This window comes from Hippopotamus amphibius, chromosome 13, assembly GCF_030028045.1.
Source record: "Hippopotamus amphibius kiboko isolate mHipAmp2 chromosome 13, mHipAmp2.hap2, whole genome shotgun sequence".
NCBI lineage: Eukaryota > Metazoa > Chordata > Mammalia > Artiodactyla > Hippopotamidae > Hippopotamus > Hippopotamus amphibius.
In genome coordinates, this window is record NC_080198.1 from 86577647 (window position 1) to 86600908 (window position 23262).

The window sequence follows — 23262 nt, forward strand, 5'->3', positions numbered from 1 at the left end:
AGGAATTTTAAAGTAGAGAGCAAATCCCTAGTCATGGTCCCCTTCTCCCCCAATTTTCCTTCCCTGGAGGCAACCACTCTTTTTTTTTTTTTTTTTAATTTTTTATTTTTTTGGGGGTACACCAGGTTCAATCATCTGTTTTTATACACATATCCCCGTATTCCCTCCCTTCCTTGACTCCCCCCCTCGAGTCCCCCCCACCCTCCCTGCCCCAGTCCTCTAAGGCATCTTCCATCCTCGAGTTGGGCTTCCTTTGTTATACAACAACTTCCCACTGACTATTTTACAGTTGGTAGTATATATATGTCTGTGCTACTCTCTCGCTTCATCTCAGTTTCCCCTTTACCCCCCGCCCCCTCCCATACCTCGAGTTCTCCAGTCCATTCTCTGTATCTGCATCCTTGTTCTTGTCACTGAGCTCATCAGTACCATTTTTAGATTCCGTATATGTGAGTTAGCATACAATATTTGTCCTTCTCTTTCTGACTTACTTCACTCTGTATGACAGATTGTAGTTCTATCCACCTCATTACATAGAGCTCCATCTCATCCCTTTTCATAGCTGAGTAATATTCCATTGTATATATACGCCACATCTTCTGTATCCATTCATTTGTTGATGGGCATTTCGGTTGCTTCCATGTCCTGGCTATTGTAAATAGTGCTGCAATAAACATTATGGCACAAGTTTCTTTTGGGATTATGGTTTTCTTTGGGTATATGCCCAGGAGTGGGATTACTGGATCATATGGTAGTTCTATTTGTAGTTTTTGAAGGAACCTCCAAATTGTTTTCCATAGTGGCTGTACCAACTTACAGCCCCACCAACAGTGCAGGAGAGTTCCCTTTTCTCCACACCCTCTCCAACATTTGTGGTTTCCAGACTTTGTGATGATGGCCATTCTGATTGGTGTGAGGTGATACCTCATTGTGGCTTTGACTTGCATTTCTCTGATGATGAGTGATGTTGAGCATCTTTTCATGTGTGTGTTAGCCATCTGTATGTCTTCTTTGGAGAAATGTCTATTTAGGTCTTCCGCCCATTTGTGGATTGGGTTATTTGCTTTTTTGGTATGAAGCTTCATGAGCTGCTTGTATATTTTGGAGGTTAATCCTTTGTCCCTTGTTTCAGGCAATTATTTTTTCCCATTCTGAGGGTTGCCTTTTAGTCTTGTTTATGGTTTCTTTCACTGTGCAAAAGCTTTTAAGTTTCATGAGGTCCCATTCGTTTATTCTTGATTTTATTTCCCTGATTCTAGGAGGTGGGTCAAAAAGGATGTTGCTTTGATGTATGTCATAGAGTGTTCTGCCTATGTTTTCCTCTAGGAGTTTTATGGTGTCTGGCCTTACATGTAGGTCTTGAATCCATTTGGAGTTTCTTTTTGTGTATGGTGTTAGGAAGTGTTCTAATTTCATTCTTTTCCATGTTGCTGTCCAATTTTCCCAGCACCACTTATTGAAGAGGCTGTCTTTTTTCCATTGTATACTCGTGCCCCTGGAGGCAACCACTCTTAAGTCTTTTAGCAAATTCTCTTGGTATATATCCCCATATCTTGAAACAATGGGTGTACTGCTATTCTTGGCCCTTATGTTTTAGACAATATCTCTTGTTCTCTTACTATGGAAAATGAGGATTTATCTCTTTCCTCTCCTATCACCATCACACACACCACACACACACACACACACACACACACACACACACACTCTCATTTTATCCCCTCAACCTCTCCAGCTAGTCATACTGCAATTTTGTTAAAGTTTATATTCATAGTTTACATTATTATGACTAAATATGTGTGATTTAGAGCAGAGCCATGTAGTAAAACTATTATTAGTCTTCCTTTCCAGCATGATCTTTTTCCTCTGGAAACAGTTTCTTTTCTTTTTCTGTCTTTTTTTTTTTTGTCTTTTTTTTTTAAGCGGGTGTGTGTGGCTTTCTTTGAAAAATTCTTTGCTTTTCCTCTTCCTAAAAATAACTACTCTTGCATAAAAAAGAACTAGTATAGAAATATACTTTTTTAAAAAGAATACTTCATAAGTGGCTCTCGCAAACACTTCTGGTGCCCACTCACATCCCCTCAGCCCTTTCTACTGTGGAGCACGCCATTCCGACCTCCACCTGTGAATACACTTACACCTCTTTGCGTGAGGGCTTTCTTTGGGGCTAGTGTCCTCTCTATCGATGTGCATTGCAGTCTAAAAGTACCAGAGAATGAACACTCCCTGGGAGTAGGCCTTGAATACTGACTGAAGGGAGCTGTATCAATGCCTTAGTTCTCTCTCTCAGGTGAGATACTCTGAAGCAGGGGTCCCCAACCCCCAGAGGTGCGGACCAGTAGCGGTCTGCAGCCTGTTAGAAACCGGGCCACACAGCAGGAGGTGAGCGGCGGGCGAGCCAGCAAATCTTCATCTGCCGCTCCCCATTGTGCCCCATCACTCACATTACCGCCTGAAAAGTGCCTTCCACGAAACCGGTCCCTGGTGCCAAAAAGGCTGGGGAGTGCTGCTCTGAAGGACATACTCTACACGGTTTCTCAGAGTTCCCTGGTGGGATTTAGCTCCAGTTTCCCACAATGGCTGCTGGTAGCACACTCTTTATTGACTTGCTTCTTGAGCCTGTATCACTCCACCAATGGTGGGGTGTTCACCTCCCAAATAAATGACTTGTAGTTGAATCCTTCTTTGCATGCCTGCTTCTTGAACAACTCAGACTGAAACAACAGTGCTGAGTATTTCCTGTTACATCACATTTTAAGGTACATGATATCTGCTGTCCCAGTTTTAGAGATGCTAAGATTAATAGGTGGATGCAGGTGGTGTCAGCCTGATTTGTCCATTACAAAATTCCCTTTCCCACCTGTATTCGTCAGGCTTCTCCAGAGAAACAGAACCAATAGGATAGATACACAGATAGGTAGGAATTGGCTCACGTGATCGTGGATGCTGAAAATCTCCAAGATCTGCAGTCAGCAAGCTGGAGACAGGAGAGAGCTAATGGTGCATTTCCAGACCAAGTCCAAAGGCCTGAGAACCAGGAGAGCTGATGGTGTATATTCCAGTCAGAAAGACAGCAAGCTTGAGACCCAAGAGCCAACATTTCAGTTCAATTCTGAAAGACAGAGAAAGACCAATGTCTCAGCTCAAGGAAGTAAGGCAGGAGGAATTCCCTCTTACTTGCTGAAGAGTCATGTTTTTGTTCTACTCAGACCTTCAGCTGATTGGGTGAGGACCACCCACATGGTGGGGGTGGTGCAACCTACTTTACTCAGCATTACTGATTCAAATGTTAATCTCATTCAGAAACACAGACACACCCAGAATAATGTTTAACCAAATATCTAGGCACCCCACAACCCCATCAAGTTGACACAAAATTAGTCATCACGCTTTCACCTAATACTTTTATCAGCTTATTCCATTACTGTCAGAGTTCAGAAATTTATTGAAATTAAGTTGTATATACAGACTGCAAATGAAGAATCCCCAAAGAAAAAGGTACAAGGAAATCATTGACAGTTTGAGGCCAAGTAACAAGATTGAATTTTTTAGAAATATCGCTCTGACAGCAATGTTAAGAATGCAGTGTGTGGGCAGCAGATGCACAGGATGCCCAGATACAGGGATTAGTTGTGACTCATCCTGGATATGGGGAGGGCCTAATAGTAACACAGTGGCAGTGGGGTAGATAAACAGGGGGCTGATGTGCTAGCTATTACGAATGTACGACTGTCAGCATAACTGATGGGAACTTGGGCCTGCACAAGTTCCTTTTATCCTTCCACTGACCCCACCCAGGACTGTACTCTGCAGTAAATCACTTCTCTGTCGTCAAGGGCTTTGTGGTTAATAGATATTGTTTAACAATCATTAGGACCCAGTGGCCTCATTGCTATCTTAGTCCCCAGACAACGACCAAGACCTTCGCTGACATTTTCCCAGTGCCAAGGAGACTCGTTACCCATCAATAAACCTTGACTTAAGAATGCACTTCCTGTTTCTAAGCCATACTTCAATAGCCTAAGTTAACTATAAAACTGTCCCAGTGTTCCCTCAGCAGGGTGGAGTGCAGCTGCAAACACTTCTGGATCATAGTCCTCTATGATCTCACCCTGTAAGTTACTGTATCATAAACTAATCCATTGATTACATGGACCTGCGTGCCTCATTTTCTGTCTCAAGATACCTTCTTAGTTTGGTGGGCATTTTTCATTCCCCCTTTTCCTCCAAAAAAGAGGCAGTAACGTCAGGTCTTAGTGATCTGAGTGTACTGTAGGGTAGGGCATTGGCTTATGGAGGAGAAGCACTTCAAACAACTATCTTGGTGCCAGGGGCAAGCTATGGAAAAGCCCTTAGAGCAGCAGTCCCCACTCTTTTAGGCACCAGGGACCGATTTCCTGGAAGACAATTTTTCCGGCTGGTGGGGTGAGAGTGGGGGTGGGGGTGTGTGTGTGTGTGTTGGGGGGATGGTTCAGGCCGTAATGCAAGAAATGCTGAGTCGCAGATGAAGCTTTGCTCCCTTGCCGGGACCTAACTCCTGGAGGAGGCTCCCCTCCACCCCCAGCCCATCCTCCTGTGAAGTAGCCATGGAATACTTAGGGGATTTTGAAAAGGTCCTCCACAGATAGGCATTCTACTCTGTGGTAACCAAGGGCCCTCCCTCAGCCTGGATTCCATTCCTCTAAGGATTTCCTGAGAAGCTAATAAAACAGGCCCCTTTATGGCTTAGCCGACAGAAATCTCCTGAAGAGACGTCTCCAAGCGGGGAAGGAATCACCTTGCAGATCACCAATTAAAACCAGAAGAGGTATTCATAACCGATGTCTGGGGATGGGGTATTGACTTTTTTTTTTTTTTGAAACTGTACGTTGAGCAGAATTTTAAAGCTAAGCGGAACATGTGGAGAACGAGCTGTTTAGTAAATCTTCCCTTTGCGAAGCTGGAAAATTCCTTTCTAAACGTGGCCAGGCCGAGACCGGCACAGATTTGGAGGACAGGAAGCTGATGGCCGGGCTTATGGAGGAAAAGCCAGAGGGCCAGGAGACCACGGCAATGTCGTCTTCCGCCTCGTAAGCAGGGAGCCAAACCCACAAAGAGCTGGGAGCCTGGTACCTACCCTCCCTGTTCATACAGGTCCAGGCCTGGGACACGTTGCTTTCAGCCCCTGCGCATGCGCAGCGCAGGGCTGCGAGCCGGGGCGGGGCCCTGGAAGTTCCACGACTACCTTCTCAGGCCCCGCCCCTTCCTCAGAATCAAAGGGAGGAGCGTCGTGAGCGCTCCCGTCGGCGCGCTCTCTGAAGCCCCGCCCCCAGCTCCTGCGATTGGTTCTCGTCCGTTTCTTCGCCCCACCCCACACACCTCTGCCCCGGACCCATTTCGGAGGCGCTGCCGACCAACGGCGCAGTCGGAGCCGGGAGCACGAGTGCGCGCGTAAGACAGCACCGGCCGGCGGAGTCTCGAGGAGGCCCCGCCTTCCCGCCCCGCCCCCGCCGGCCTCCTCTCCTAGGGCTACCCTCCGGTCGCTGAGAACCCGGGCAGCCGCGCGCGCTGTGCAGCCATGGAGGTCCCGGGTAGCCTGTGCAAGAAAGTCAAACTGAGCAACAACGCGCAGAACTGGGTGAGTCGGAGCAGAGGTGCGGCGGAGGCTCTGGGAGGCTCCAGCAGGCTCCGGCTGCAGCTGGTTTCGGAGCCGCTGCCTCCCTCCCGCCTCCTCTGCATCCTCCCTGGAGAATCGCGGGTGGTACCCGAGGCCGCGGCGCCTTCCAGCTGGGGAGGTGGGTGGTGCCGGGTGGAGTGGCGCGGCGGGGGCGCGGGTTTCGGGCTGGGCTCCGCAGGCAGTCCGGTCCACGATCCATGGGAAGAACGCCACCTCCTCCAGCTCCTCGCCTCGGATGAAGCCTCGGCGACTGTCTGGCGGGAGTGAGCTGGCGGCTGCCGAAACCCGCACCCCCCGAGGGGGAGCTGCCCGCCTCCCCTCCAGCGGCCTGAAGGTCTGCGGAGGAGGCAGAGGCAGGCGGCTTTGGTGCGTCCCTGAGTTTTCTTGGCTCCGCCAGGGCAGTTAGCCCAGCCAGGTTTGGGTCCATCTCCATGTCTTCCCATGTCTGACTTTCTGTGGGAAGGGAGAGTGCCCAACAATGTGGCCATTCATGAGTTGAGACTGCCCTGAACTGAGGTTCTTTGTGACACGATGTTGAATAGGAATATGTAACAACATGGAAGGAGTAAAGTGTGGGGAAACTAATGGTTTATAACGGTTAGCAAGGACTGCCAGTTGGCTTTGATGGGTAAATGTTATGTCCTCAGAAGGTTGCTTCCTTCCTTAATTATTCTTGGTAAGAAACAGCCTTTAAGCTAAGATTTTGTAAATGCAGAGGGGGTGGGGTGGGGGAAGTGGTGTCCAACTCCGGAGTCCGGAAAGGCTCTGGTTTTAAGTTTGGATGGAAATTTTTATTTCACGGTACAGCAAGATCATGAGGTTTCAATGCAGCCTTGTAAGTCATCATTACCCTTGGTGAGTCAAAGAAAAAAAAGAAGCCATTTCAGACGAATGTTCATTTCAAGTCTAATTTACCATATCTATTATTACCAAGTATTCTCACCCGATTCTTTTCCCCTCTTTAGTTATTTAACTCTTCCTTAGGTGATAAGGAGGGAGAGGAGATAAGGGCTGAATTAGAACATTGGAAAGAGCACTGGACTTCTGGCCTGGTGTCTGGTTCCAGCTTTACCATTTAGTAGTTGTGTGATCCTGAGTGAAAACACTCGACTTCTTTAAACAACAGCTGACTTAAAGGTAGAGTAGTGGTACTTCGCTGGATAGTTTTGAGGAGTAAAGAAGATAATGATTTGGAAAGTGCAAGGATAGTACTGCTATGAAACTATTGATATTACTCCTGTTACCTTGAGGTGTTTCCTAGTTAGGGAAATAAGGTTGGCTAAATTGAGGTATTTACAGGTCATTTCAGCCACACCCTCTGTAACTCATTTACTATTCCATTTGCCAAATAAGCGCGTGTTCTTTATAGAGGCATGTGCTGCTACTCATGGAGAAGATGAAAAATGAGGGACTCAGTGCTTGCCTTCCAATTGCTCATGGCCTGCTTGGGGTTCTAATTGGCATTTGCCAGGTGATGAACATATCTTTACAGACCCCGGTGAGTGGTGTGAGACAGTTGTTTTATCACAGTTTAGAGGAGAGATTAGTTTAGTCTGGGGGTTTTGGGGAGGGTTTATGGAGAAGTGCACTCCGATTTCTCAGGCAGAAAGGACCTGTATGAATAAGGTTTAATGATAATTATTAATATTATTTATAGTTATTATATATTATTATGGTAAGTAATAATATATAAATAATAATAATAATTATTATTTACTCCAGGAACAATGAAGAGACCTGTTTAACCACTCTGGCGGGTGTTTGTTGACTGGAGATGAGAGTGGATCAGCAGAATGGGGCTAGGTCATATACAGTTGTTAATGTTTGGCTGCTGAGTTGAGACTGGGTTCTGTGAGAGATTTCTGATGAGGCTAGAATTTTTAATCTTCAGGGCCTTGTAAATCTTTCTTTGCCCCAGGAGGGAACACCCATCATCTTTTCCTCTCACATACATCAACCGATAGGCACACATGTAGAGAATCCATGCGCCTTTAAAGTTCCCATCACATGATGAAATTGATATTCCAGGAAGACTGGTCTGGTGAAGAAATTAGACACTGTTAGAGCCCAGATGTAGAAGTCCTGGAGAACAAACAGGGTTATAGTACAGTTTATATGAATTAATAGATTTGAAGAACGCCTGGTACATGAGTACCGGTTAAGGTATTTTTCTTGTTATTGCTATTAATTTATCCGGTTGTAAGGGCAAAGTATTGGGCTAAGGTGGTAGGGGAAAAGCAGAATATTAAGCATTAAGAGCATTCAAGAAAGAGTAAGAAGGAGCTGAATAGAGTTAGGGAATGAAAGAGGGAGATGTGTTAAAAGGTGATCCTGAGATTTTAATCCTGGGAAGTGGGGAGAAAGGTTTGTGGCATGCAGGGAATTTGGGATGTAGGTTAGGTTGAGGGCTGGAATGATGGTGATAATAGTTAAACACTGAAGGAGAGTTTACTATGTGCTGGAGACAATTTGAAATTTTTTACCTAAATTAGCTTATTGAATTTCTGTAATGTTTTTGAGGTGGGTATCATGATAGGGAGTGGTTTAAAGAAAGGACCCTGGAACTGGCTGCCTGGACTCAAACCTGGGCCTCACTATTTTCTAACTGTCTAACCTTTGGTTAGTCACTTGATTTCTCTGTGCCTCAGTTTGCTCATCTATAAAATGGGAGTGGTGGCCTCACAGGGATATTGTGAAGGTTAAAGAAGTTAATGTGTGAAAAATGCTTAGAACAGTGTCTGGCGTATAGAGAGTGTTGTGTGTGTTAGCTCTTATTGTTACAGTTATCCTTTTTATTCCAATTAATAGCTCCATTTTATTGTTGAAGCTGAGGCACAGAGATGTCAGAGAGCTTGTAAAAGGTGGATCCAGTATTAAACTTGCTGCATGTTAGGGACAGATGGTGTAGTAGAGATAGTCTGTAGAACAAGGCTATGCAATAGAAATATAATGTGAGCAACATAATGTAATTTAAATTTTTCTAGAGGTCATATTGAGAAAAATAAAAAGGAACAGGTTGAAATACATTTTAATGTTTATTTAACCCGATATAGCTATAGTACTGTCATCTCAATATAAAATGAGTTTAATACTATCCTAATCAATATAAAATTATTAAGAAATTTACATAAGTATGTATTTTATACTTAGCACACATCCCAATTCAGACTAACCACATTTTAAAAACTCAGTAGGGACATGTGGACAGCATAAATATATGAATTGAGTTAGGTTAAGGTTGAAAATAAAGATTTGATGGTTAAATTTGAGTTAGAGAATATACTAGAGAGAAGGGAGGTGTCTCCATGTACCTACAAGAATAGTAAAGAAAATCAAGAATGAACATGCCCCTTTAGCCCCCTCTTAGCTCAGTCTGACAAAGCATCAGGTGTAATGAATATCACTCTCCATTTTATTGAACCTTTCTCTATTGGGACTGGCTTTCATCTGCCTTTGATAAAACATTTCAAACTGTGTGTTAATTGGCCCTCAGTTGAGACCCAGGTGTCACTCACCCATTTTGTAGACTCATGTTGGGCCGAATCCTTTGCTTGGACTCGCTTTACAGTGGAGTCGGGTCCTACTACCCACAGAGTAGTCTGAGATCTAGTGCTGCCATTCAGAAACGCATACAATCTCATTCTGATTTGCTGTTCCATTCCCCTCTCTCCCCCACTCCCCAAATTCCCATAGCTCCATATCTCCAGCACCAACCTTCCTTCCGTACCTTACATCCTCAGCCTTTCCTTCTTCCCTAATGCCTGTTGACTTACATCACTTGTGGAAATCTTCAGAGCCTCGGGCTCCTTTACCATAGCAGTGTGGCCCTCCTGTGTCCACACACTCTTGCACATAGGCTGAACTCTTTGTTCACCTCCATGTTCACCTCCGAGTTATGTTGCACTCTGCTGTTACCGTGTATCATGTAATCATATTTCGTTAGACAGGTTTTGTGTCTGCACAGAGCTTCTCCTGATATAATAGGTTGGGGATAAGGGTTAGGGTGCAGAGTAAGCTTGGATACTTCTGATATTAAAAGTCTTAGATAACTTACTAGTAATTTAGCACAGCTTAAATAAGAGAATAAGCTCCGTATGTGGTAGGATAAACATAGTTTTGTCACTTACTACATGTGTGATCTTGGGCATGTTACCTAACTCCTCTGTGCCTCAGTGTCTTCAAATGTATATTAATGTGGATAATAAAACATGGCTTATAGTGGAGCTAATACTGCATATCTCATAGGGTTATAGTGAGGTTTAAATTAGTATATTTAAAGCACTGTGGTACTGGTACATGAGCACTATTTAAGATGTTCTTATTTATTAATTCATCAAACATTTAACACCTGCTTTGTATGTGCCTTTGTTCCAGGTGCTGGGGATGCAGTGATAAAAAAGACAGAAAAGGGTCCTGCTCTCATGGATATTACATTCTACCTGGGAGAGAGTTAATTAAAAAGCAAATAAATGAATGAAATATTTTCCCCTTTTATCAGTTCTACCTTCTCTGAACAATTTGTCCCTCATACTGTTCGATGCCTTTCATGGAAGAGGGAAGACTGAGCTGGTACAAAAGTGAAACAGGCATGCAGAAATGGAACACACAGCATATGAAAAGCCATGTATTCCTCCTTCAGAGCATTGGCCTGGCTGTGGGTGGGGGCAGATACTGAGTTTCCTTCCCTGGAAGCTAGGGAGATGCTGCTGGAAAAGTTGCCTAAAGGAGAAGGAAAGCTGGACTTGTATCAAGAATGTACTCCATGTTGACTGACAACAAAACAGGAAGAATGACAGCAGGATCTAGATCTGCACTGTCCAGTCTGGTGGCCACTAGCCACCTGTGGCAACTTAAATTTAGTGAAAATAAGATGAAACATTCCATGTTTCAGGTGCTGCGTTTCCATAGGAAGCTCACGGCCACCGTATTGGACCGTGCAGTACAGAACATTTTCGTCATCTCAGAAATTATATTGGACAGGGCAGGTCTAGATAGTAACTTCGGGATGGCTGCCGACCTTTTTTCCTACTTATCTGTGTCTTTATGTATTCACGCACTTGTTTTTACTTTCTTCCCCGGGGAAGGAAATTTCGAGAGATGGTGGCAACTTTGAAATCATGGTTTTGGGCAATTCTGTAGTCCTGGCTCTGGCAGGGTACCCAGCTGTCAGTTAGTCTCCCATTAGCATGGTGGCTTCTCTAAAGTTGAAATGTGAAATAAGCTTCCTAGCTTGTCTCTGTTACATTGACCTTTGAGGAGTAATTTTCTTCTCCAGCGATTCTGGACCAGGTAAATATTTGCTACCCCCAGGGGAGTGTTTGGCAATATCTAGAGACATTTTTGATTGTTATATTTGTGTAGGGGTGGGGGTTACTTCTGACATCTGTTGGGTAGAGGCCAGGGATGCTGCTAAAAATCTTAGAGTGCACAGAACAGCCTCCACAACAAAGAATTATCATTAATGCTGAGTCCCAAAAGTCACTAATTCTGAAGTTGAGAAACGCTGTTCTATTCTTTGCTTTGAGTAAGAAAAAGGGGAAATAAATTATGGAACTCTGAAATGCAAAACTAGTGATTTAAAATAGAATCCAATTGATACTAGTGTTTTCTCACCCACCAGTTAGAATGTTACCATCTTTTGCTCTGAGATGGATCAATTACGGGTAGCATACCAGCAATGAAACAGTAAAGTCCAACCCTGAATTGTTTTGAAAGCAAATTACTAAGTAATTAGTTCAAATGAAGAGGCTATATGTTTTTTGTTTGTTTTTTTGGTATTTACCTAAGTGGTAATTATTTCTGTGAAATATCCTTTCCTAAGGACACAGTTCTCTACCAAGTAAGCTTTAACTGAGTAAAAATAGTGGAAATATTGGACACTATGTATAGAAATCCAGTTGGATGACAGCAGAGATTCTTACTCTTCTCTCTAGTTTCTTTGATGCTTGCATCCCTTCCCACTGTCTTTATCTCTCATATGTTTAAGTGTTCAGTTCATTGTTTTTATTTTTAGTATATTCACAGTTTTATAACCATCACCAATATCTAGTTTTAGAATATTTGCTTTACCCTGAAAGGAAATCCTGAACCCATTAGCAGTCATTCCCTATCCTTCTCCTTTCCCCATCTCTAGCCCCTGACAACCAATAATCTACTTTTTGTCTCTGGATTTCCCTATTCTAGACCTTCCTATAAATGAAATCACAGAATATATGGCCTTTAGTGTCTGACTTCTTTAACTTAAAAAATGTTTTTAAGGTTCACCCATGTTGTAGCATGTATCACACTTCATTCCTTTATGTGGTTGAATAATACTATGTTTTATGGTTGTATCACATTTTACTTATCCATTCATTAGTTGATGAACGTTTCAGTTGTTTCTGCTCTTTAGTTGCTATGAATAATGCTGTTGTGAACATTCATGTACAGTAAATCTCCTACATATGAACGACTTCCATTCCAAGAGGGCATTCATAAGTCCAGTTTGTTCATAGGTCCAACAAAGTTAGCCTAAGTACCCAACTAACACAATCGGCTATATAGTACTGTACTGTAATAGGTTTATAATACTTTTCGCACAGATAATACATAAAAAACAAGCAAACACAAAAATTAAAACAGTTTTAATCTTAGAGTATAGTACCTTGAAAAGTACAGTACAGGGGTTCCCTGGTGGCACAGTGGTTAAGAATCTGCCTGCCAATATGGAGGACAAGGGTTCGGTCCCTGGTCCGGGAAGATCCCACGTGCTGTGGAGCAACTAAGCCCGTGTGCCACAACTACTGAGCCTGTGCTCTAGGGCCCAAGAGCCACAGTTACTGAGCCTGTGTGCCACAACAACTGAAGCCCATGTGCCTAGAGCCTGTGCTCCACAGCAAGGGAAGCCACCGCAATGAGAAGCCTATGCACCACAATGAAGAGTAGCCCCTTCTTGCCACAACTAGAGAAAGTCTGTGCCAGCAATGAAGACCCAATGCAGCCAGTAAATACATAAATAAAAGTACAGTACAGTACCAGCTACATCACTGCGGCTTTTATGCTTGCTTCCAGACATCCTGGACTTGAAATAAAGATACTGTACTACTGTACTCTATACAGTACTGTAAAGTACGCAAAAGCACAACCACTTGTAGAGGATGCATGCACGTGACAATGTACCCGAGACGTGGTGTTAGCTCAACTTCTGTGACTGGACATGCAGATGCCCATTTGCATCTTTGAAAGTTTGCAACCTGAAGGTTCATATGTGGTGGACTCACTGTACGAATTTTCGTGTGCACTCTCATATGATTTTGTCTTTTAAACTTTTTGTTTTTGACTCTTGGGTCTTCGTTGCTGGGCTTGGGCTTTCTCTCATTGCTGTGAGTGGGGGCTGTTCATTGCGGTGGCTTCTGTTGTTGCGGAGCACAGGCTCTAGGCTCGTAGGCTTAGTTGCTCTGAGGAACATTGAATCTTCCTGGACTAGGGATTGAACCCGTGTCCCCTGCACTGGCAGGCAGATTCTCAACCAGTGCGCTACCAGGGAAGTCCCTCATGATTTTAATAATTTCAATTTCTGAGGTAGACTTAGTGCATTTTGGCCACCCAGTCTCTGAATTCACTTCATGTATGTAGGGAATACCCCACTGTCACCATGGTGGGAGGCAGGGGCCTGTCACAGTATAAAGATATCTTTATCTGTTTATTGTTTGTCTCCTTCCCTGAAATGTTTTTGATCTGTTTTATTCCCCATATCTAGGAGGGATCAATTTACAAATAATGAGTGAGTGAACAGGTAGTCTCAGGCTCATTTCTGACTTCTAGGAATCTCTTATGGCTGGACTTCCCAACTGGAGGTCATCCAGGGGCCCTTCCATTAAAAGTACTGACAGTTTAAAATATCCATTAAGTAAATAGTTAAATGTTCTTTGATCTTTAAAACAGAATAGTTGAGAGCCATAATGTATATGCAGAGTGCATGCGTGACAGTCGGTCATCGAATAGGCATGCCAGTATCTTAGCTGTGATTCAGGAGTTCTGGGGTAGGGCCTCAGATTCACTTTCTGATAAGTAACTGGGTCATTGCCAGTGTTGCTGTGCACCATGCTTTGTAGCAGCAAGGTTTTAAGTGTAGCCTTTTCAAGTTGTTTTCTTAATGTCCAGGAATGTATGAGCTTCACTTTTGCTGTGTGTCTTTGGTTTGTTAATGTTCAAAAGACTAATTTCAGTTATCAGTAACTCTGTGAACTAAAGCTTTCTTCTCGTTGTACCCCTTTCAATTTATCCACGTGGTACTCTACCACCTCTCCAGTTTACTCACAGTATGTCTTGGGATGTAAAAGACACATGGATGTTACCATTTCCGGTATTCTCTTTGGAAGAATCTACTGTTTGGTAGTCAGTTTACGATGGGCAGTGGGATGAGTGATAGATGTTGAAGTCCAGAATTTATGCTTGACATTTGGTATATGCTTTATGCCTTCACAAATTTCATTTAAAAATGAAGAGTTCTTCATAAAATCATAACAAACTCCCAAACCATGAAATTCTCTAAATAGCATCATAGGACAAGTTACTTTGTCCCAAAGGGAAGTGGATAAAATAACAGACAGCCCATGTAGAAATTAAGGTGGGTTAAAAATGGGGCACAGGGCCACTTGTGTGGGTGTTGAGGACAGCAGTCTGTAGAATGTGTAGGAAATGTGCCCCACAAATATAAGAGGCCACCTGACATTAGCCTAGCAACAGGACTGGTGGTCATTTAGTCCCAGCTGTAGAAAGAGAAGGAATTCTCTTGAAATGAATTGTTCCAATTCCACTGTTCTTAAGACTTCTGAATGTCAACCATCATTTCTTTTTTTTTTTTTTTAATAAATTTATTTATTTATTTATTTATTGGCTGTGTTGGGTCTTTGCTGCTGCACACGGGCTTTCTCTAGTTGTGGTGAGTGGCGGCTACTCTTCATTGTGGTGTGCGGGCTCCTCATTGCCGTGGCTTCTCTTGTTGCAGAGCATGGGCTCTAGGTGCGTGAGCTTCAGTAGTTGCGGCACACGGGCTCAATAGTTGTGGCTCATGGGCTCTAGAGTGCAGGCTCGATAGTTGTGGTACACGGGCTTAGTTACTCCGTGGCATGTGGAATCTTCCTGAAGCAGGGCTTGAACCTGGGTCCCCTGCATTGGCAGGTGGATTCTCAACCACTGTGCCACCTAGGAAGTCCAACCATCATTTCATTTGTAAGTTATACAGAGAACACAAATCACACTTTAAAATAAATGCCTTATATTTAACTTTACTGAGCACTGACTAGGCTCAAGAAAAGAGGTTGGGTGTCGTTAAAAATACAACTATAACTCATAGTACTTGACCTAATTATATGCAGAAAGACACCTAAAAGTATAAAATGGTCCATGAATAGCAAACGAATCCTATGGGCATTAAATGTTACAAGGACTGCCTGGGTGTATGTACACCAAGCCAAATATCACTATAAACCACCCAGCCTATTAGGAAAGAATAAACCTGATTTCGTTGTTCCGTGGAGAGAAACTAGTCCACTGAAGACTGAAAATAGGAGTGGAGAGTCGGAAAGAAATAACTTACTCTTAGCCCTTACTCACTAATGTCATGTTTTCCCTGCGGAATTATAGGAAGGATTTGGCTAGAGTGGGTGGGAAAAGAAAAGAGAGGGGAAGGGGAACCAGCAGATTACATACAGAAATGGCCTTCAGATTTTTAGTAAAATTCAGGCATACACCCACTGCCTTGCAATTCTAATAGTTTTTAAAAGTGCTCTTTGATTTAGTCTGAAAAACTGGGAGGTAGGCGATTGTGGCAAATCTTTTTTTGTTTGTTTTTTAATATGGAAAATATCAAACATACATAAACAATAAGCCTCCTTGTACCCAGGCTGCCGTATTTGCTGCCAGAATTTTTTTAAATGTAGGAGGCAAGAAGCCCAAAGGGAGCATATCTCCTAGTGATTAAAACAATGTCTTTTCCTATATTCTCTCTCAACCACATCCTCAGCAGTTTGTCGCTTCTCCGTTTTTATACAGTCTACTCAATTTAAAAAGAAAGACAGTAGATATTTTATGATGCCAAAATGAATTAAAATTCTTTAGACACAATTTCTTCTTGCCCAAAAGCAAAGCAACTTGGAAAAAATCCCAAAACAAAATGACCAAGTCAGACAGGTTCTGCAAGTGTAGGCAGCTAATGTGTATAGCACCCTCCTGGTCCCCCCATCCCAGTCCTGGCCCCATCCAGCAGACTCAGCTCTTGTTTCCTTCCAGGCTGCCTGGCTGGGAGCGAAAACTGGATATCTCAGAAAAGAGGTGCTGCTGCTTCCTAAGAGATGCAGATGTCTGTGTCAGATACCCATTTTGTTTTGTTTTGTTTAAAATCCTGGAAATGCATAGCTGGCAAGTTATGTTTGCTTCATCAGTTTAATTGAAATGAAATGGGTTGGGAGACCTATATTAGAATTCTTTGTGATTTTTGGAAGTACTGATACATCTGCTAATGAGATGGTTAGTGGGGAAGGAGTGCAACTTTTTTTTAAGATTTATTTTATTTCTTTCTTTCTTTATTGTTGGCTGCATTGGGTCTTTGTTGCTGTGCACGGGCTTTCTCTAGTTGTGGCAAATGGGGGCTACTCTTCGTTGCGGTGTGAGGGTTTCTCATTGCAGTGGCTTCTCTTGTTGCAGAGCACGGGTTCTAGGTGCTCGGGCTTCAGTAGTTGCAGCGCATGGGCCCAGTAGTTGTGGTGCACAGGCCTAGTTGCTCCTGGGCATGTGGGATCCTCCTGGACCAGGGTTCGAACCTGTGTCCCCTGCTTTGGCAGGCAGAGTCTTAACCACTGTGGCACCTGGGAAGTCCCAGGAGTGGTGCTTTTGTGGTAGGCCTATTAAAAGAATTGTCGAATTGTCCCTTTGGCCCCTGAGGAGCCCCTGCCTCCTCCCCAGGGCAGTGAGTGATAGTAAAATGCAGATGGGCAGAGATGCTTTCTCCTGTACACCAGGGGGATTGTGCAGGGAGAAGGGGAAAGAGATCCTGAACCTCAGGCACCTTCTCAGGCCAACCAGTTTTAGAAAAGAGTACATCTGGAAGTTGAAGATCTGGATGGAAATAGTCCCTTTACAGAGTCCGTGTTCATATACCTATGAGGGTGTTTGTTCCCCATTTCGGAGACCTCTGGGTCAGGGTAGAATCTGTCTCTGACTATTCCACGCCTCAACCTGAGCCACTCCTTTGGCTGTGGAAAACACGGTCATGGCCGCTGCTCTTGCTTTAAATGTTAGGTTGTCGTCTCCAGATGGCTTGTTTGGACTGCCCAGCAATCATTCTGGATTTCCCCTGTTACTTTTTCACTTTGCTCTGCACTCGCTGTTCCCTGTCTGGAAGGTGCTTCCCTCAGAGGTCATCAGAGGTCTTAAATGTCTTCTTTTTCCTGAAGCCTTCCCTGGCCACCCTCACTAAACATCACACTTCATCTGATATTTTTTCACTTTTTTGGCTTTATTTACTTTTCCCCCCTCTTTGATACTTATTTCTTACATAATTTACTTATTTATCTTGGTGTTTCTTTTCTCCCCTCTGTTTTTCCTGTTAGTCCAGTGGTTCTCAAACTTGAAATGGCATCCGAGTCACTGGGAGGCTTTAAAATGCAGCTTGTCAGGCCCCACCCCATAGTTGATGACTTAGTCTGCCTGGGGCAGGTCCTGATACTTTGCATTTTAGCAGTTCCTAGGAGATGCCAAAGCTGCTGGTTAGGGAACACGCTTTGAGAACCGCTGCCCAGGGCCGAAGGGCTAGAGGAGCCCCAGGAGGACGGTGATTTTATTAGTATTGTGCACTTCTGTGTCATCAGCACCTAGAATAATGTCAAGCATGTAGTGTGCTTTCAATAAATGTCTTTGAGTGAATGGTGAATAAAACTGTCTTAAAAAATAAGAGCTATACGCAGTATCAAATACAAACACCCTATTAAAAGAATGCTGATACTTAACTATGCTATAAAGGTATAACTTGTTGAAAAGAATCTAAAATATGGTTTTGCTCCATAGGAGGAAAAAATAGAGGCTATGTGATTCATTTTTTCAGTTATAGAAAACAGCTTTATTGAGGTAATTTGCCTACCATTCAATTTAGCCACTTAAAATGTACAATTTGATGGTTTCTAGTATATTTACAGAGTTGTGCAGCCATTACCACAGTCAATTTTAGAGCATTTTAATCACCACAGAAAAGAACCCCGTATCCATTAGAAGTCATTCCACATTCCTCCGCCAACACCCCAGCCTGAGGCAACCACCAATCTACTCTTTATCTCTCTAGATTTTCCTATTCTGGAAGGTTCATATAAATGGAGTTATGCAATATGTGGTCTTTGTGACTGGCATCTTTCACTTAGCATAATGTTTTTGAGGTTTGTCCATATTGTAGGATGTATTAGTACTTCATCCCTTTTTATTACAAAGTAATATTCCATTGTATGTATATATCATAAAAAATTAAAAAATTTTGTTTACCTAATTATTAATTGATGGACAGTTGGCTTGTTTCCACCTTTTGGCTTTTATGAATCATACTGCTAGAACATATGGGTACAAGTTTTGTGTGGATATGTTTTCATTTCTTGTGAGCATAAATCTAGGAGTGGAATCATTTGGACATATGGTAATTATATTCAATGTTTTGTGGAACTACTGTTTTCCAAAGTGACTGTACATTCCTATCAGTGAACCTATGAGGATTCCAACTTCCCTGTATCCTCACTAGCACTTGTTATTTCCTGTCTTTGTGATTACAGCTATCTGAGTGGGTGTGCAGGGGTATCTCATTGTGGTTCTGATTTGCATTCCTTGGATGGCTAATGATGTCGAGCATCTTTTAATGTGTTTATTCGCCATTTGTATTTTTTCTTTAGAGAAATGTCTGTTAAGATCCTTTGAGACCTATATAATTTTATGCCCTTTTTCTTTAAGGAGAAGAAAATTTGGTAGAATAACAATTATGTTCCATTTTTTTCATTATGCATTTTGTGATACCTGCAGTCATCCCTTCCACACTTCATTCGGGAATCTGCTCAGATGCCACCTTCTCAGAGGTTTTTCCTGATCATTCTGTCTAAAGAGGCACTCATCCCCCATCTCTCTTTCCAGTCTTACCCAGTTTTATTTTCAGAGTGCACTTGTCACGCTCTGATTTAATAATTAAGTTTTATTGATCTCTCTCCCCCCAGTGGAATGTAGGGTCAGTGAGGGTAGGGATCCTGTTTTTTTCACTTGGTGTACTAATAGGGTCTCAGGAATCACTGGTTGAGTGAATGATTGAATGAATGAGAAGATCGGGCTCTGGAGTCTGCCACTCACTAGTTATGGGAACTGGGGCAAGTCATTTAACTTTTCTCAGGTGTTACACCTTCATCTGGAAAACCACAGTAGTAAGAGTTTCTGCATCCTTGAGGGGCTTTGCAGACTAAATTAACTGGTCTATGTAAAGAACTCAACACTGTGCCAGGTACTCTAAAGAAGGAAAAAGCTGTTAGTTTTAGTCTATTTCCTTGCTTTTGGCATGTTACATAGGGCAATTACTGTATGTTTGCAAGGAATATGTGTTTACCTTTTAAGGGACTCAGGTAAACCAGAATTATTTTTTTTCCCTTTTTTCCAGGGAATGCAGAGAGCAACTAATGTCACCTATCAAGCTCACCATGTCAGCAGAAACAAGAGGGGTCAGGTGGTGGGGACCAGAGGTGGCTTTCGTGGTTGCACAGTTTGGCTAACAGGTATGGTCCAGAGAGATAAACCAATTTATTTCAAAAACAGTGTTTATAGACAACCTTGAACTAGGAGTGAGCATATTTAAATTTTGAGCTGTATTCTTGTATCTGCAGCATCGTAATATGTAATTGACAGAGTTGCTTAATAATAACATATTTTCTTTTGGTAATTCCTTTCATTCTTTACAAAATCGCTGTTAAAGGGGAAAAATCAGAATGCATCTTAAAACTACTTTCTAGTTGATAACTTCATTACATTCTATAAAATTCTGCATGCAAATAAGGCCTGGATTCTGCCTTCAAAGATGCTAATAATGTAGACTGTATGAGGGGAAAGAATGTGTGATGAAGAATTTCACACAGTTTCTATCATTCTTCTTTTGCTTTGGCTTCTGATTGATTTTTTTTAAATAAATAAATTATTTATTTACTTATTGGCTGCGTTGGGTCTTCGTTGCTGCATGCAGGCTTTCTCAAGTTGTGGCGAGCGGGGGCTACTCTTTATTGTGGTGTATGGGCTTCTCATTGCGGTGGCTTCTCTTGTTGCAGAGCACGGGCTCTGGGCACACGGGCTTCAGTAGTTGTGGCACATGGGCTCAGTAGTTGTGGCACGTGGGCTCTAGAGCACAGGCTCAGTAGTTGTGGTGCACAGGCTTAGTTGCTCTGTGCCATGTGAGATCTTCCTGGCCCAGGGATTGAACCCACGTCCCCTGCATTGGCAGGCAGATTCTTAACCATTGTGCCACCAGGGAAGTCCGCTTCTGATTGATTCTTGTGTTGATTTTCCCAGAGTCTCTCTTTGAGAGGGTAAATTGATCCAGATTTTGGAGGTGGTTTTAAAAATGATGGATCTTTTTTCACTTCTAGGAGTTTTATTTAAAATTTTGATGCATCTTGCCAATTTACCCATGTTGGAGGACAGAGGGAATGAAAAGTGCCCAGTGAACTGAGAAGGTATCTTGAGACTGAAAAACAAGGCAGGCAGCTCCATGTAATCAGTGGGTCCGTTTATTAGAGGGTAACTTACTCACGGGGTGGGATCTGGCAGACAGTGATCTGGAAGCATTCACAGCTGCACTCTGCACTGCTGAGGGGCCACTGGGACAGTTTTATAGTTAACCTAGGGTTTGGGGGTATGTGCTTGGAAACAGGAAGTACATTCCTAAGTCAAGATTTATGAATGGGTAACTAATCTTCCGGGCACCAGGAATACATTAGCGAATGTCTTCATCATTGCTTGGGGACTAACAGAGCAGAGGGCGCCAGGACCTAATGAACATTAAACAATATCTGTTAACTCCAAAGCCTTGATGACAGAGAAGTGCCACACTGGCATCAGTTATCTGACAGGCACACAACTCATTAAAATTTATACCTTTTTATTTTCCTAATGTGGATGAGCGTCCATTTCCCAGTGTCTTTGTCAACATGGATATTACTCATCCTTAAAATTTTTGCTGATTGCCAAAAACAGCATTCCCATTTTCTGTTTTTATAAATTGAAATTTTCAGTTGTAGATAGGTCTATGTGTTTCTGTATGAAAGAAGACAGCATTTTTTTTTAAGAACTTTTATTGAGATGCAGTTAACATACAATAAACTGCATATATTTAGAGTGTACAATTTGCTATCCCAATCTCCCAATTCATTCCCCCCCAACCCTCCCCGCTTTCCCCACTTGGTGTCCATATGTTTGTTCTCTACATCTGTGTCTCTGTTTCTGCCTTGCAAACTGGTTGATCTGTACCATTTTTCTATATTCCGCATATATGTGTTAATATACGATATTTGTTTTTCTCTTTCTGACTTACTTCACTCTGTATGACAGTCTCTAGGTCCACCTATGTCTCTACAAATGTCCCAGTTTCATTGCTTTTTACAGCTGAGTAATATTCCATTGTATATATGTACCACATCTTTTTTATCCATTCATCTGTTGATGGACATTGAGGTTGCTTCCATGTCCTGGCTATTGTAAATAGTGCTGCAGTGAACATTGGAGTGCATGTGTCTTTTTGAATTATGGTGTTCTCTGGGTATATGCCCAGCAGTGGGATTGCTGGGTCATATGGTAGATCTATTTTTAGTTTTGCAGGGAACCTCCATACTGTTCTCCATAGTGGCTGTATCAATTTACATTCCCACCAACAGTGCAAGAGTGTTCCCTTTTCTCCACACCTTCTCCAGCACTTACTGTTTGTAGATTTTCTGATGATGCCCATTCTAACTGGTGTGAGGTGATACCTCATCGTAGTTTTGATTTGCATTTCTCTAATAATTAGTGATGTTGAGCAGCTTTTCATGTGCCTCTTGGCCATCCATATGTCTTCTTTGGAGAAATGCCCATTTAGGTCTTCTGCCCATTTTTTGACTGGGTTGTTTGCTTTTTTGATATGGAGCTGGATGAACTGTTTATATATTTTGGAGATTAATCCTTTGTTGATTCATTTGCAAATATTTTCTCCCATTCTGAGGGTTGTCTTTTCATCATGCTTATAGTTTCCTTTGCTGTGCAGAAGCTTTGAAATTTCATTAGGTCCCACTTATTTATGTTTGTTTTTATTTCCATTAATCTAGGGGGTGGATCAAAAAATATCTTGCTGTTATTTACGTCGAAGACTGTTCTTCCTATGTTTTCCTCTAGGAGTTTTATAGTGTCTGGCCTTACATTTAGGTCTTTTATCCATTTTGAGTTTGTTTTTGTGTATGGTGTTAAGGAGTGTTCTAATTTCATTCTTTTCCATGTAGCTGTCCAGTTTTCCCAGCACCACTTATTGAAGAGGCTGCCTTTTCTCCATTGTATATCCTTGCCTCCTTTGTCAGAGATTAGTTGACCATAGTCTGTCTCTGGGGTTTCTTTCCTGTTCCATCGATCTGTATTTCTGTTTTTGTGCCAGTACCATACTGTCTTCATCACTGTAGCCTTGTAGTATATCCTGAAGTCAGGAAGCCTGATTCCACCAACTCTGTCTTTCCTTCTCAAGATTGCTTTGGCTATTCGGGGTCTTTTGCGTCTCCATACAAATCATAAAATTTCTTGTTCTAGTTCTGTGAAAAATGCCATTGGTAATTTGATCGGGATTGCATTGAATCTGTAAATTGCTTTGGGTAGGATAGTCATTTTCACAATGTTGATTCTTCCAATCCAAGAACATGGTATGTCCCTCCATCTGTTTGTGTCATCTTTGATTTCTTTCATTAGTGGAAGACAGCACTTTTGAATGCTTCCCATCTCCTCCTTCTTGAGCCTAGATTGAAGTTAAATTGTTACATTTACATTGCCTAGGCTTGTAACACATTCTGCTCCAAATCTTAAATTTCCATAATTGTTTATATTTGAGTTCTGTAAGTAAATTGATTGAACCTTACCACCTCACCATCCGTTCTTTTATTACCGCATGCCTACTCATGAGTTCTTTCTTTGAGTCATGTTTTTGTGGTCTGTATTTTTTGTTAAGTGGTTTTTATAAGATGGCTTTCCGTTGGATTCTGAATTCCCTGAGTTTCTATGTTTGAGAATGTCTGCCTGTCTTTTATGACAACTTGGCTGGGTAAAATGTATATTTGGTTCATACGTTCTTTGTCTTGGAATTCTCAAAACATCACTCCATTTTCTTCTATTAAATGCTGTGACTAATCTGATTTTTTTTTTCTTCTCCTTAGGAATGAAAAACACTCCTTAGAAGTGTTTTTTCCTTTTTTCACCTGCATGCCTGAAGAATTGTTTCTTTCCGTATATTTTCTTCCAGAAGTTTTGCCTTTCTCGTTTAGGCCCTTTTCCTTCTGCAGTTGATTTTTGTGTGTAGTGTGAGGGAGGGATCCATTTTCTATTTTTTCCATATG

At 42.4% G+C, this 23262-nt stretch overlaps 1 protein-coding gene across 4 annotated transcripts in view; it reads left to right on the forward strand.

Moving 5' to 3' along the window:
* The first annotated feature begins 5201 nt into the window (after positions 1-5201).
* The window catches only part of PAPSS1 (3'-phosphoadenosine 5'-phosphosulfate synthase 1), a 99006-nt gene continuing 80945 nt past the window's right edge, over positions 5202-23262 (forward strand). Inside the window, exons 1-3 of one of the 4 annotated variants that reach the window (XM_057705970.1) lie at positions 5381-5617; positions 10031-10945; positions 19311-19425. In XM_057705970.1, the coding sequence (XP_057561953.1) occupies positions 19314-19425 (112 nt within the window). In that variant the 5' untranslated portion in view covers positions 5381-5617; positions 10031-10945; positions 19311-19313. Of the gene's footprint in view, positions 5618-10030; positions 10946-17701; positions 17762-19310; positions 19426-20286; positions 20374-23262 lie in introns of those variants that run through there. The other 3 variants (XM_057705971.1, XM_057705969.1, XM_057705972.1) reach the window with 3 other exon arrangements.